The sequence below is a fragment of the Gymnodraco acuticeps genome, unplaced genomic scaffold (assembly GCF_902827175.1).
Source record: "Gymnodraco acuticeps unplaced genomic scaffold, fGymAcu1.1, whole genome shotgun sequence".
In the NCBI taxonomy this organism is placed as follows: domain Eukaryota; kingdom Metazoa; phylum Chordata; class Actinopteri; order Perciformes; family Bathydraconidae; genus Gymnodraco; species Gymnodraco acuticeps.
Genome location: NW_022990673.1, coordinates 2,125,397 through 2,141,825, shown reverse-complemented (window position 1 = coordinate 2,141,825; position 16,429 = coordinate 2,125,397). Strand labels below are relative to the sequence as shown.

At 41.4% G+C, this 16,429-nt stretch overlaps 1 protein-coding gene across 1 annotated transcript; it reads right to left on the bottom strand.

The window, feature by feature from the left end:
- Positions 1-355: 355 nt before the first annotated feature.
- nrl (neural retina leucine zipper) lies at positions 356-16,040 on the bottom strand. The gene is made up of 5 exons (XM_034229977.1): positions 15,907-16,040; positions 4,076-4,881; positions 3,699-3,983; positions 2,435-2,650; positions 356-2,006 (listed from the first exon to the last, which is right to left on the bottom strand). The coding sequence occupies exons 2-5, from the start codon at positions 4,688-4,690 to the stop codon at positions 1,845-1,847; spliced, it is 1,278 nt and encodes a 425-aa protein (XP_034085868.1). The 5' UTR covers positions 4,691-4,881; positions 15,907-16,040; the 3' UTR covers positions 356-1,844.
- Between the last annotated feature and the right edge of the window lie 389 nt (positions 16,041-16,429).

Sequence of the window (16,429 nt, the reverse complement as noted above, 5' to 3'; positions counted from 1 at the left end):
AAGCCACAATAGACTCCGGCAGTGAGCAGCCAGGGCGCTATTATAGCCCTAATCCTGCTCCTATTATACAGGCCAGAGAGAGAGCGAGAGACACAGAGAGGGAGGTAGAGCTGAAGATGAGGTCATCCCAAACAGTGCACACCCAGGGTCACTGCCTCACTATAGAGGGATAGATAAAGAGTGGGATGGAGCCGGGTATGGGGGCTGCAGGGCGAGCTGCAGGGCGAGCTGGAGAGAAAAGGCCTGCAGAAGACTGACAGTGGGAGATGCTCAGATAGGTGAATAGAAAAGGAATGAGGTTAAAACATGTGTGGAAGCCGCACAAAAGCACGCCACAGTATGACAGGGATGGTAAAGTACTTTGTTTATTTCTTATGCATATGAAACCACACTACAACAGGAGCAGGAAACCATGATAACGGCCATCATTTTTGTAGTAATCTTAATTCTAATCACAATTGGGTAAAATAGTAATCTGTGGGAAAGTAAAAATACACACTAATTGAATAAAACCTGTAAAGTAAATTAAGTAGAATCAGTACATAAATAAACAATAAATACTGAATAAATAAGTGAATAAATAAAAAGAACAATTTATTTACTCTACACCCAAACAAAAATAAATAGCTCTAAATCATGAACCCTGGATTTTATGGGACAGATAAGAAGGTGTCTCCATGAAAACATTTTTTGCATTTTCTTTTTAATTTCCCTGCACCGTTGATTTTCTCTTGCATCTGTAAACCACAGTACCCGAGTCCACAGTGACCAGCTCTGTGGTGCCGCATGTTGCTGTAATTGTGTGATTGTTCCTGTTACAGAGGTGTGCAATTTTTTTCAGAAAATAACTTCCCTAGTCTGGAGGACTGGACACAGCCACACAAATCATGCCACACTCTTTTCGCCTGCTGCGGAGGGCTTCTTTCTCGCTTTCATCATATGCAGTTGCTTTAGTTAAGCACACTACTAGCTCTTTGTATGTAAAAACACATGTTTGAGAGCAAACAGCAAGTCTTTCTTGTCACTGTTAATGGCTCAATGTAGCCATTTCCAAGCAGCAAAAGTAGATTTATTTGCTAAAACACAAGAGCAATATCCCTACTATTCATTAAGCACAATCAGTGGAGGATTCCCATGACAGGTATCCTTGTACATTCTTTAATCTATGATTATTCATCTTTAAAATAAAAACAAGTCTTGGTGAGCTTATACACTTTGGTAGGCAACTGTGAAAAATTTGCTGGCAAACACAACTGCATGCCGTGGATACTTTATCCAAGCCCATACCACTCCACATCCAGCACCACTGCATTACTCAGACCTCTGCAGCTTTAGCAGCTTATTGTAAAAAAACACAACTACAGTTTGAACCACAACCACTCATTTTGAAAGTACATTGCAGCTATAATATTGCATAGATAATATTCTCAGCAGTATCAGGGACTATTGATACGTTTAAATTCAAGACAAAAGCTTTTTCAATGCACTTCTCACAGTCGTGTTTGTCCACTGTTGTATTCTTAGCCAGTTTTTGTGCAACTATCATTCACAGTGAAGTAAAAGCGTTGTCCATGAAGCAGCCTAGAGCTGAGTCTAACACTATGAGTTAGCAGTCTTATTCCCCTTTAATCACTCAATAGTGGATTTCACAGTTGTATCGCTCCAAAACTGCCTGCCAGTGTCTCTCTTTCACTTTCTCTCTCACACACAAACACACACTTACACACACACTTACATACACATCCTTGTTTTCTTCCCCAAGTCTGATTACTCATCATTGATTGCTCCATGTTGGCTGGTTTCTCATTCCTCTGTTTATTCCTTCCTCTCCCTGTGGGCTTAGCTCAGAGGAAGTAGTCAGGGGGTGGGGAAGGTGGGTTGCTGCTGCGGGTCGGTGGGGCTTCAGCTGCGATGCTGTGGTTCGTGCTGAGGAGCTTCTCGTAGCGAGCCTTGTAGGCATCTCTCTCCCTCAGCACTCGATTCAGCTCACACTGTAGCTGATCCAACTGAGGAGGAGAAAAAAAAAGGCATTTGTGCTGTTGCTAAGCCAAAGTGCAAAGATGTTCCTTTAAAATGAATGCAAGAAAGAGTCAGGAGCAGTGGCGGTTCTAGAACATTTGAAATTGGGGTGCCAGGCGGACCAAATGCAATTTTAGAGGAATAACAATGTCACCCAATTAATGTGTTTTTCTGGAACACTACAAGAACATTTTCTATTTTGAACGTATCCCTCAGGAGCTAAAAGTGGGGTAAAAAATGTCCGATGGCCACTGTCGGGGGCGTCAGAGAGGGCCACGATCACTATTGTTCAGCCATGAAGGGAATTTAGAATTGTCTAAACTTCCAGATTAAAGATGAGATCAGATTAGGATTTAAGTTTGTGGTCAGATAGCTTGGATAAAATAAAGCTGGTCAGTCATGAACAGGCATGTACCTGTTGTGTGAGCACATGTTTCTCCGACTCCAGAGCGTGGCGGTGCTGTAGGCGCTTGTATCGGCAGGACTGGGCATAGCCCCGGTTCTTCAGAGTGCGACGTTTCTGTTTCAAGCGCACCACTTCATCCTTACTCACTCCTCGCAGGTGTCGGTTCAGCTCCCGCACTGACAGGCTCACCAGCTGCTCATCAGAGAAGCGATCATTGGCCCCACACTGCCGAGCAGATGGTGAAAACACACATTCAGAATATGCTGTACTCTGATGTTAATTGGAAACAAGACAAATTATGAAAATAATTGATGAGTTAAATGAGTGTGGAATAGTTTAACCATAACTGATTGTGAGATGACTGGTGGACATGTGACGTGTTATACTGGGTGTGTGTTTGTCTGTCAGGGGGCACATTTCAGCACCACATGTCCATAATCTGTCATTTAATCTGACTAAGTGTGGTTGACAGTTATGAGGATTACACACAGCAATAATAGCAGATATTATCATAAGCTAACACCGTGCTCCACATAGAGATACACCCAGACATCTTCATCCACCGGAAAGCAGATTACAGAGTTGATTTACCAAGTAATTGAAGCATTGAAGAGGCTAGCAGCAATTGATTTGTCCTCCAATCACATTTAGCCCCTTAAAGAGTTAATTATTCATTTATAGGTTCATTAACAACTGGCTAGTGTTCATTTTAGAGATTACTTATTTAAATTAGCTTTGGAGGAACTCCCCCTAGAAACATGCAATACATAGCTTAAAACAACCTAGTTGCAAGCAGATATTGTGTTTATTAATATATTCGTGAACAACCACAACCCATACTTTGGAAAGCTAAAAGCTGGTGTATAACCAGATATTGAATTATTACAATACTAAATGTAATTATAGAAAAAAGTTATGATTGCTAACAAATACTATAAATGTTGAAGAATTGTGTTTAAATGTAAGTGTATGTATGTTTCACTGTAAATCCAAACCGTGCACTGTCAAAAACGAAATTCTTGCTTCACTTATTGTTGCCATGCAGAGAGTGATCCTCAAAGTGAGGCTCAAGATAGACACTAATAACAATGTTCTAATTTCCTAATCCTAATCCTTCACTGAACGATCCCTCTCCCTCCGCCCAGCCCTCTAATGCCACAAGTGTCACTGTTCAATTCTTTCACCTCCAAAACATCTCCCTCGTTAATCCATGAAATCATTCTGTCGAGCACAATCGTCATTATCAAGCTATTGCGGATTGATCCGTGTGTACCTGACTCATTGAGTGGTGATGATGGTGATGGCTGCCATGCATGGAGTGGTGCGAGTGGTGCTGATGATGGTGATGCTGGTGGTGATGAAGATGGGCCTGGGGGCTGAGGGGTTGTGGGTATGGAGCTGAGTTAGGAGCGTCGTTGGGGAGTGAGTTAGGGGCTGATGAGAGGAAGACGAGCGGGCGATGGCACATGTCTGTCCCTTTGGGGCAGGAGATGTCTGCACCACTGTCGCTGCTGGAGTCCCCCAGGTTGCTGCTGGAACTCTGAGAAAGACTTGGAAACTGAAGAGAGGGGGGACAATATGGAAGAAGATGTCAGTCAACTCCTTCATCAATTGGAGAACATTTAACATAAACAAATTATAAATTGTTACCTGCGAGCTGACAGCTGCAGCAGCTGAGTTCAGCAAAGCCTCCACAGCGTCCTCACAGCCCAGGAAGCCATTGACCGGCCCCCTCTCTCTCTCCCCCCGCTCTGGCACTCCCCCCAAGGCCCCCATCAAATTCGAGGGCCCCGTCACATCACCTCCAAATTGTTGCTGCAGCGCTGCCAGCCAGATCAGGTCCTCCAGCGAGGCCGATGTGGGACCCTGAGGCCCCCCGTGGGACGGGCTGCCCTCCACGTTCCCCTGAGAGCCGGAGCTGATGCCTGAGGTGAAGCTGTTAGAGAGGGAGAGGGGGAAGGAGATGGAGGAGGATGACGATGAGAGGGAGGAAGAGCCCGAAGGTGGTGGGTGGGCGTCACTGAGCGATGGCGAGGGTGGCAGCGAGTTGTAAGGGCTGGAGCTCAAACTGGAATCCTGCATAGGGTTGCTGGTGTACGGCGAGCTGGAGGGGTCTTGGGGAAGGCCAGACTTGGGAAACACACATGGAGTAGGGTGCGGAGGAGTGTCAGATTTCACCTCAAACTTGAGGAGGTCAAAGTCATTTAGGTACTCCATGGCCAGAGGACTGGGGGGGAGAGAGGGCATGGGGAGAGGAGAGGACATGCTGCTGCTCGGGGGGCCTCTGGGGGATTCACAGGGGTTTTCCGTGTGTCAGGATTGTTGGGAAGTCCACTCCTCTGCCTCAGTGCAGCTCATAGACAGAAGGAGTGGTGATTTCAGGAAGTAGACTGCTGGGTGAGTTTCCTCTGTGAGAAACTGTATGTCCCCGGGTCCTTGTCTCTGTTTCTCTTGTCCTGATGGAAAGATGGAATACAAAGAAAGGGTTTGTGATACAAGGACGAGAAGAGAAAGAACCATTGTATACGTTTTTTAGGTATAAATCTACCTAAAGACAATTTTTATGTAAAATGTTTGGAACCACTTTCTAATTTGGCACCATTTTTTAATGATGTAAGCTGTAACTGATGGCTTCATTACTTTGAATTAAAAGAGTACTATGCCGATTTAGCATAACTTAGACTGAGTTTCGATGGCCGGTTAAAAAAAATCAGTGTGGCAGAAATGCATTCTTATTACTTCAGCCTGTCCTCCTAAAAAAAATGACCATTATAGGTTGATTGTTCAGCAGTTTATTACGACTCAGAGTCACGTTTTAAAGTGTAGCACCTTTAGTGGTCGTGTAAGAAACAACATGCTCCCGTTGATTGCAAACGCTCCGGAGATTCTTTTATTCACAAATAACCCTCTCTGGAAAATCCTAAATTGTGCAATAGTTTGGCCATTAAAATACTTTTTGATTAGATTTCTAGCGAGAAGTGTATATTGTACTTTTATAATCTACGTCCATGGATGTGTAGGATCTATCGTTTGATAGATAAAGGCACAGACACACCAGGCCGATTATCGGTGTCGGTGGGCGTTAGGCCGACGATGAGCGTCGACACGCCCTACTCAGATTGGTGTGTCCCGCACCGTCGGGTCTTTTCAGCCGGGCCGACGCCTTTTCGGCCGCAGTCGGCCAAAGGCAGTCGGCGAAATAAATCACTCTGATTGGCTGTTCAGCTTAGCGAATCAGTGCATGAGAAGCGAAACGGAAGTGAGGGACCCAAACAAACTATTAAGAAGGCAAATCTGAGATTTCATTTAACTCCAGCTCTCGACACAGGTTCGGGAAAGCCCCATGAGCTTCTCGTTGTAGAGTGAAAATGGAACGCACACGCTATTTGTTGTTTGTTTATATCACACAGTCTGTTCTTCTTCTCTCCGTTATCACGCAGTCTGTCTTCCGGTTGTTGCCTCTTTTGAATAATGAATACACACTACCGCCACCTGCTGGTAAGGAGAGTTATTGCCACTCACTCATGCGCAGTTCGGACGTGCTTCTTGGCCGTCGGCTGAAGTCTTTGCGGTGTGTTCCAGTGCGACACATGGCCAAGACGCAGAGACGCGAGGCGACGCGACAGTCAGTGTCCGTCTGTGTCAGTTCTTTGTTGTCAGATTGGTGTGAAGATGATTTGAAGTCTCGCCAGGAGAACGTGTATATGCGGCAGCTTCCATGTAAAGTTAGCGTCAACCCTCACGGGGTGAAAACTGTTTTTCCGGTCTCGAAGTTTTCATAATAAAACCGGAAGTATTCCCCTCACTGTCAAATGATTACACAGTGATATCTGCATTACTCATCCTCTAAAAAACATCAGTTTATCCTTGTTAATTACACAATATTGATTGGTTTAAATTGTGTACAATGCTTTTGTGTTTTTTAACCTTCGATTCGGAGAAACAAATAGTTTTTTCGGAGTTTAGACCCTACAGAATTTCCGAAGACACTACACTACCCACAATCCCGAGCTATCGTTTGGGACTACAACACCCGCCTTGCTTTACAAACCCCGTGATTAGTCCTCAAGCTCTGTGATTGGATGTTGGAGTGGCAGTGCGACAAGGTTACGCCGAGCGTCAAACAGCTCTTTGAAATGGAATGGAACCATGGCAGACTATCCAAAACTGGACTTGTACGAGTCCAGCCCAGCCTCCCCCCCCAGAACTACACATGCTGGCTATTGTGTGTTTCGCAACATGTTCTATGGCACGTCTCTACTGGGAATTGTAGTTTTAAAAGACATTTTCGTATTTTCCACAATTAGAAGTTGCCAGTATTAAACTGTGTATACCCCTGGAGGTTTAGGGTATACGAAACACATTGGTGTTATCAAATTTAAAACATATAATTAATAAATGGGTGAAAATTGCTTGTGTCCATAATGGGCAGCATTAATATACCCACAAGACAGCTAAGGTCAGAAGAGCTTTATTTAACAGCTGGTCTTATGTCTATGACCCCTCCTGTTGTTAATTGATAAGCCTGAAACATGCACTTGTCAAGGTTCAGAGGCAAATTGTGCAAATATGGCAGTAGCCATCGATCATCTTAAGATAAGATAAGATAAGATATACTTTATTGATCCCAAGTTGGGAAATGTTTTTGTTACAGCAGCATACTACTTTGTTCTACTCCACTACAATTCAGAGGTTAACCTGGTATTTTTACTCCACTACATTTATTTTAGTTACTTTGCAGATTCTGATTAATGATGTGAAATATATACAACCCTTAAATCAGACTTTAGTTACACCTGAGTTAAATTCAGGGAAGGTGATTGTCAAGTGCCAAAATAAACTATGCAATATATTAGACATTAAGTACTTTGTCAGACTTAATATTCATCTGTTGATACGCCCAACGTTTTTTTCTTATTCAAAAGAAGACCTTAACTTAAAGTATTCTTTAATGTTTAAATAAAGCCTTATTAGTTTGTCTGTTTTGCACATCCTCCTGTGCGTCCTGCACTAAACTGTTGTATTGTAGAGATCACTACAGTATTTTCCTGATATTTTCTATTCTATATTTCTATCATTGACCTTCTGCTTTCCCCCTATTTTGTATGTAGGCTACTCTTAATATTTAAATGTTTTCATCAAATATAACATTCAACAACAAAATTCAATAACATGCTTTAACCACTAGGGGTTGCGGGTTAAAAAGCCTGTAGTCTAGTTCAGTGGTTCCCAAACTTTTTGTGCCCAAGGCACACCAAAGGACAAGTACAAATCTCAAGGCACACCTATTGTGCAAAATAACCCTTATAACACGTGTTATCACTCATATCATGTAAAATATCTGTAAATGTGCATAATTATTTACTAATGCCAAATAAAATGTGACAAAGACAACTATATTACTCATGAAATATTTATTAACGAAATATTTCAGAAATTAATTTGAAACTTTATCAAATTAGGCTTCATCAAAGCAGCAACACACTCATTTAAACCAGACAGGTCATAAAATAAAAAATGAGGCAAAGGAAACTCAGCAGAAATTCAGCACAGAGAACTGTCAATGCAAGGAAGCTGCATTGTCCATGGTCCTGAACTACAAATTATAAATGTAACATTTCAGCAATCAGCATTGAAACATGTGCTATTGTAAATATTTTGCCGACTTACAAACTCGTTACTTTACTCGCCGAGCACGTACGAACTGCGCATGCGTGAGTGGCAATAACTTTCCTTACCAGCAGGCGGCGGTAGTGTGTATTTGTCATTCAAAACAGGCAACAACCGGAAGACAGAGAAGAAGAACAGACTACGTGATATAAACAAAAAAGCATGTGTTCTTTGCAGGTGTGTGTTGAGGTTTGACGTGGATAACAGCTTCTGGCCTGGACACAGTTTGCACCTGTTAGTGTATTCTCGAACCCCGAAGGCAGGAGAGACTGAAAAGAGTCAAGGGAAGCTTATAAAAGTTAACAGCATTGAATTACACAAAAGATGCGGTGGTGTACAAAATGAAATGTGCGAGTGGAGGCGCTCTCCTCATCCGCCCGGTCAGCAGGTAGAAAGAGGTCAATCCTTGGCTTGCTCTTTCTGTTGTCATCGGAGGTCTTCTCCTATTGGCCGGCGTCGTCGGAGGCGGGTCCAATGCAATTTCTGCCTTTTTCTGTTGTTAAATTATATCATTCTGGTGTCTGTGGTTATTTAAACATTCCCTAATAAACGTTATTCAGCGGTAATAAATGATTGCTAAACCCAGTGTGCTCAGTGTACAACATCACATGTAATTTCACCTTTGATTCACGGTTTGAAAATGCAGCATTTCGCCACATGCTAATGCTAACCGGAAATGAATAATTGTCAGAATAAAAGTATTAAGTTAATAGTTAGTGAACTTCCGGTTTTTCAGAATAAAACTGATTTAAATTAAATAGTGTATTTAATTCAAATTACGCCATACCAACATTGATTTTAATTTCTAACACACCTCACCGTCACATTCCTGTCTATTCTTCGGACAAACTCAAAATAATGGGCATACCTCCACCCCTCGAAAGTTATCGCTGACTCAGCCATGTTTATGCAGCACTGCACGTGGAGATGTGGACGCGCAAATCGCGCAGATTACGTACATATAAACCTACAAAGTACTGATATAGTAAATAAAAAAATTATTATTTTTGTGTAGTTGTATATTGCAATAATAACGTATGGTTGTCACAAAATCCCACGGCACACCCGGACTTGCCTCACGGCACACAAGTGTGCCGCGGCACACCGTTTAGGAACCACTGGTCTAGTTAATAAAACATAATAATATCAGCTATTGAAATTCTGATTCCATAGATGTGTCTCCCATCACCCAAAACCCCTGACTATTCTCTCAACTCAGTATTTACATTCTTTAATTCAAAGAAAATCAGTAATATCTTTAACAACTACAAGTCCCTGTCTATCAACTGTGCACCGTTATAGTGTAAATTCAGCCTATCTACCAATTGGATCAAATATAAAAGTCAGCCGAATGAATGCTGATATTGCAAGGAGACGTATTGTGTGAAAAGAAATCGAAAATGTTGTGCAATTGCTGATATATTTATGATCCACGTCACGTATTCAGTTTCGGCAGCATTTCTTCCAGTTTGTCCAAAGGTCCTCTAATCAAGGCTCTATAAATAAAGAACTACGGCAGATATGTAATATTTAATGCAGCTGAACCGTGTATTACAATGCCGTTATGTGATGACATCCAAAGAAAAAAGCAAGAACACTCGGAATAAAGTATTATTTGATTTTTTAAAAATGTTTTCCGATTTCATATCGCATAAACACCAAATCCCGACGTGCATTGCGGCTAAAACATCAAGGATTATGGGTAGTTCGATGGTTTATCAAAACCTCTGAAAAAAGAAATGTGTCTCTCAGAATCTAAAGGGAAAAACCTATGGGAAAAACACAAAAGCAGGGACGTGCAGATACGGGCTAATGTTGCCCGGGCAACGGCCCGTTTGGCCTTTTTGGCGGACCTGCCGCTCTGGAGAGAGCGATAGTTTGTTTTTCTTTTTTCTGTTGTGGCCGAATCAACATGATAAGCCCACAAGTATTGTATTGTCTCAGATTTTGTAAACTTGATTTTGAGTTGTGTCATGGCAGTTAGGGTATAAGGGACAAACCAGGGGACTTTACTTCCTCTTGATACCGTCGGTTATTTACAAAAAAAGACCTAAATATAGCCTATTTGTTATTGTGCTTCTGTCTTTCTGTGTCTTTTAATCTGTAAACTCCCTCAACGGGGCCGCTCGCTCTCTTTTCTTGATCGCCCTCTCACGGGTGAACAGTTCACTGTCCCGCTTCATTGTAGGATTTCTGCCATGTCTCTACCACTTTAGTTTGACCATCTTTGTTATTAAGTTGTGGAATACTAAATAGATAAGTAATTAGATACCTTACCGTTATTGCATTCGGTTACTGCACTCATAAAGAATGATAAGAATAAGAATAATGCGTATTGAACTGGTTTCATTAATTAGTAGGGATGTAACAATATACCGAATATCGTGGTATCGCGATAAATAAACGTCCCAATACCGTCGTGAGACTGACAAAATCTACCGCGATTTAAAAAGAAACATGTTTTAATTGTTGTTTTTAAAACACTTTTTTTTAAAAAAAAACCTTTATTTAACCAGATGGCCCCATTGAGATCATCGATCTCTTTTCCAAGAAAGACCTGTCCAACATGGCAGCAAGTAGGTTACAACATGAACATAAAACAACAGGACACACCTAGGTACATTTACATACCTAGAGACATTGACAAGTACCAACAGTATATTTTTATCTCGCCCTGTCAATAAGCCTAAAACTCGTAAAGCAAAAACTCCCAGACATTTCAATGATCTGTACGGCAAAGTACGGTTTGGAAACTATATCATTTCCTTTTGAAGGGCATGCATAACACGGCATAACACCAGAGCCTCGCTGCGGGGAAACTTTGGCACTGTTCCGAGTTTGTTCTAATCTGTCAAAATGACAGACTGCTTTCAGATTTTTCCGTCATTGTTAAAAAAAATATTCGGTTAACGCGACCACTGCTGTCCCAGCAACATCAGTACCAAGCGAGAGAGTTTTTTCCACAGCAGGGGATATTGTAAATGCCCAAACATCCCAGCTTCTACCTGGAAATGTGGACATTCTCATATTCCTAAAAACCTGTCTGATGATGCTGAATGAGGTATAATACCTCATTCACACCAACGGTGTTTCAGGGCCGGTTCGGAGCTGGAGCTTGAAAAGCACCGGGTTTTCTTGTTCACACCGCAGCGGAGCAGCCTCTTATACCTCATTCACACCAACGGTGTTTCAGGGCCGGTTCGGAGCTGGAGCTTGAAAAGCACCGGGTTTTCCTCTTCACACTGCAGCGGAGCAGCCTCTTAGCTCCGGAATCCGGTTAGTTTCAAGTACCAAAAAATTGTCCGGCCAGAGAAAAAGCACCACATACGTCACGCTTACGTCGAGGCAGAGACACATCCATGGCAGAGACAGATCAACTCCTGAACAACAACAAAAAGCCCGCGTTTTATCCAGTTTGTACACAACGATGGAGAAACTTAACAAGAGTTTCAGTGTTTCTGCCATAGACTGTATATAAAGGTTTCTGCTCATGGTGAAGCAACGTGTCTGCGTGTTAAGGTGGAACCTGAGCATTCACGTTGATCACCTCTCATTATAACTCATTATAAATCTATAAAACTATAAATATTAAATTTTACTTCACATGTTCATTTGAGAACAGCTGTTACATACCTGGGTGAAGGTTACAGTTCATTTAAATGAAAGATACAACGTTACTCCACACTCATGGTTCAGTCCACCTTAAGAAATAAGACCGACCTCGGAAGCAGTTGTGTTTTAAAAAAACCTTTATTGACACGAGTACACTTTTTTATAAGAATATAACTAAACCACAGAAATGACTCCGGAAAAGCTGCAGATAGAGCCATAAGAAATGAATGCAACTGATTTCATCCGCGCGGTTTGGCTTTATGAAGCAGGCACGCAAACGGTTACGTCATGACGCAAACGATGACGCAACGACGCATTACCAGTCGGACTCTGGGCGGTGTGAAAAGAGCCTGAGCTAAACCGAAGAACTGGTTCTGAATCTGAAAAGCTCTAGCACGGAGCTTGAACCGGAGTTGCGTTCGTGTGAATGAGGTATTAGCTCCGGAATCCGGTTCGTTTCAAGCACCAAAAAATTGTCCGGCTAGAGCAAAAGCACCGCATACGTCACGCTTACGTCGAGGCGGGGGCAGGGGCGGGATCAACTCCTGAACAACAACAAAAAGCCGGCGTTTTATCCAGTTTGTACACAACGATGGAGAAACTTAACAAGCAGCAGTGGTCCACTGAAGAGACCAGCTACCTACTGGGAATTTGGTCTTCCGAAGAGGTACAGAGGAAGCTGGAGCACAATCGGCCATTGTTGTTGTTGTCGGTGTGAGCTGTGAGGGGTTTCCGCGCGGTTTTATGAAGCAGGCGGCAAACGGTTACGTCATGACGCAAACGATGACGCAGCACCAGTCGGACTCTGGGCGGTGTGAAAAGAGCCGGAGCTAAACCGAAGAACCGGTTCTGAACCTGAAAAGCTCTAGCACGGAGCTTGAACCGGAGTTGCGTTGGTGTGAATGAGGTATTTGTGAGTTTTACTGTCACTTTGTTTTCGACACTTTAAAATACTGCTATCCTACTAAAATGCTGTACAAATCAGATTTATTATTTAATAAAGAACATTTTTCCAAGTAACCTTTTTTTAAATTCAAAACATTTTTTTTCTTTTTTTTCTTTATTATTACATTTCGCGATAAATACCGTACCATGGACTTGTTATCGCAATATTATCGTACCGTGAGTTTTTGATATCGTTACATCCCTATTAATTAGTGAGTTTATTTAAGGCAATTAGTTAGAGGCCCTATTTTATCAGTATGTCTGGACAGCACAGCAGTTACAATGGTCTGGTCGAACTACATTATAACAGAATTGTCCCCATTTTGTATATAGTTACTAACATTAGATATTTGAATGAGATATGCAAAACAAAAAATTTCCCTGGTTTTCATTTTTAAAATCAAGTCACCGAATGCAAGTAGTCGCCTTAGCTTATTTTGTTATAAGATGTGATTTACTGTTCAATTCAGTTGATGTAATAATCGTTTGGTTTCTTTTACATTAAAAACAAGTTACAATTTTGAAAAGGTCTTTTTTTTCGGGGGGAGGCCCTTTTTCCAGTTTAGAGCAATAGCCCCGCCAAATGTCTGTGCACGTCCCTGCACAAAAGCATTGTACACAATTTAAACCAATTAATGTTGTGTAATTAACAAGGATAAACTGATGTTTTTTAGTGGATGAGTACTGCAGATATCACTGTTAAATCATTTGATCATTGGTTTTATTATGAAAACTTCGAGACCAGAAATTCTGTTTTCTACGGTGGCCCAGAAGTGTTTTCTGAAATGCTGTAGTGTTTCTGAAATGCTGTAGCGTTTTGTGAAATGCTGTTGTGTTTTGTGAAATGCTGTGTTGTCTTGCACTTCAGGGCCACCGTAGCTTTCACCCCGTGAGGGTTGACGCTAACTTTACATGGAAGCTGCCCATATACACGTTCTCCTGGCGAAACCTCAAATCATCTTCGTAATATCTATCAAACTATAGATCCTACACATCCACTGGACGTGGATTCTAAAAGTACAATATACACTTCTCGTTAGAAATCTAATCAAAAAGCATTTTAATGGCCAAACTATCCAACAATTTAGGGGTTATTTGTGAATAAACGACCCTCTGTAACGTTTGCAGTCAACGGGAGCACTAGAGGTCGAAAACTTTAAAACTAAGCGCTTGAACAAACAACCTATTTGGTCGTAATAAGGGCTTGAATAATCTACCTATTTGGTCGTATGAGTTGGAGGACTTGTTGGAAAATCAGCTGTCTACACTACCCACAATGCAACTTGATCACAGACAGTTTGGTTAGGTAGCAGAGTGTAATGCTAACTACTAATGAAGCTGCTTGCTTCGAACACAGAAGAGGTCTACGGAGGTATGGTAAGGTCGCTTTTTACTAAATCCACACATTTCAGAGTCTTAAGTGACCAACAATGCTGATGAAAGTGGCTTGAATTTAAACAACTTTTTGGGAGGAAACCATTTTAAAGCTTGCCAAGTTGCCATGCTGTAATACTCCCCAAAACCTGTGTAGACAGACTTTGATGTGTGACATGTGTGACATTCACTAATGCTTTATAGATCAGTCATAAGGAGTTAATAACTTTCTTTCCAGGTTATAGAAAACCTTCCCACAGCATAATTTTACAATGCGTATAAAATCTATTTAGGCAAAGCAAGCATTTACACTGTATTGCACTTTTTAACACAAGGCAATTCTAATACAAGTAAAAGGAAGGGGATATGCTGGAAGAATACACATTTGCAACCCAAAAGTTGTTCTTAGTGATGGCTTTTAACTTGCCATTTAGGCATTACTATTTGTCTAACCATTAATAAAGCTGTTAATTGTATTATATAAACCCTTTTATATAACCTTAATACATGTCATTGTATGTATTAAACACCTTCCTTTACACTAAAACCTTTTAAGTCTGTAGTGTTTCCTGCTAGTTCATTTTCCAACATGATTGAAATGTTATTATTCTATATTCACCGTAGGCCTACTAATGTACTATAAATGCCTTGACAAGAAGGCAATTCTGACTTTGTCGAACATGAAGTGAGACAGTGTGAGTCAGTGTGTCGGGCCTGTTAATGTGGCAGTAATCTGCACTACATTCCCCCTGCCCACCACATTATTCACACATATATGGGGCTAATGCCTGCACACTCACAAACATGTGTACTTGCAGATGCCAAAGTGTGTGCCATGTGCAGACAAATGTAAACTTCTTTTGATTCCTAAACTTTACAAATGTACTTCTTAACATATGCCATGCTTTTTCAAAAAGTGAAATGTCATCTTATGAAGGTGACAAACAATTCCACATTGCTTCTCTCTAGCCAGCAAGAATTTCTCATTTTGTATGTGAATAAAAAAATCTATTAAACAATTTGTCACAAGGGTATTTCTATGTAGAAACGATTCCTAGTTATTACGCTAATGCAATCACACACAATAGATATGACATGTAATTTTTTCTGGAAAGATCTGCCCATGAACACATAACCAACTGAAGCACAAGTATTCAAAGGGCTTTTTGACATAAAGATTCACATCTCCGAAAACAAATCCTATTATCAACTTTAATCCAGAGCCTGAGACTCTTTCATATTGTAAGGAACTCATTTCCATACAGTGGAGGGGAGAAAAAAGCTGAAAATGGTGTGTGTTGTATTCAAATGTTGGAACTTAGGAAGTTGGAAGTATGGTTTAAAATCAAAAACCTTTGTTTCACATGCAAAGCTATATGAATACAACACATGAATCAATACAGTATATAATGACTTATAGGTTACCCTGTTTTCAATTTGTTGAATAAAATAACAATTTGTCCTTTCATACACAGTTAAACAAAGTGAACAGACCAAGTATAGAATATCAATCAGTATGACACCGTGGTGACATCAAAGAGCCGTAGTGGAGCAAAGGTATTTCCTCCAACAACCCTGATTAAAGGCCCTCAAATATAAAAGTTATTAGTATTAAAATGAGCATTTTATTAAAAGTCTACCTTTGACTAACGCCTCGACTGCACAGCTCATTAGTTTGACCCCCCGTGGTTCAAAACGGATTGTAAAAGAAAGCAAACAGTGACAGGGCTCCAGGGAGGCCTCAACATGGCTCTGGACCAGAGTCACAGTAAAAAAGTTAGCCAAAAAGAGCAAAACACACACACACACACACACAGGCATGAGACAACAAAGTAGAATGACGGATGACATGAGAGTGAAAATGAATGAAATGATCTTACCGTCGGTCATAGAGATGAAGGATGGTTACGAGCTCTTTTCAACATCCCCCCACCACACACACACACACACAAATAATCAACTGACTGGTTGACTGACACGTTTGGAACGAGATACAGAGGAAACAGAGAGTGTGTATGTGTGTGTGTTCGCATGTGAGTGTGTATAGCACTCTGTCACTGAGTGCCACTGCCCCCTTTCTTTCTCTCCCCTCTGCTGCAAATCCCTGTTTGCAACAATCCCCTCCTCTCTCTCTCTCTCTCTCTCTCTCTCTCTCTCTCTCTCTCTCTCTCTCTCTCTCTCTGTCTCTCTGTCTCTCTCTCTCCCTTTCGCTCTCTTTTATCCCCACATCCATCTCTCATGGTTCACAGGCATGTTCACAGCTCTCTGACAATGTCTCTCTCTCTTTCTGTCTTTTTGTATTTATCTCTCGCTGTGTCTGTCTGTCGCTCTTTATTTTAGTTTTTCCATTATCATACAATTGTTAAATGTCGTCCCTTCCTGTTTACTTGTATCTTTTCACAC

Excerpts from the sequence above, each read along its gene's own strand:
- nrl (XM_034229977.1), bottom strand. The coding sequence starts at position 4,690 with ATGTCCTCTCCTCTCCCCATGCCCTCTCTCCCCCCCAGTCCTCTGGCC. Across the intron at positions 2,651-3,698 it reads ATCACCACTCAATGAGTCAG|TGTGGGGCCAATGATCGCTT; the intron begins GTACACACGGAT and ends TCTGCTCGGCAG. Across the intron at positions 2,007-2,434 it reads AACATGTGCTCACACAACAG|TTGGATCAGCTACAGTGTGA; the intron begins GTACATGCCTGT and ends TCTCCTCCTCAG.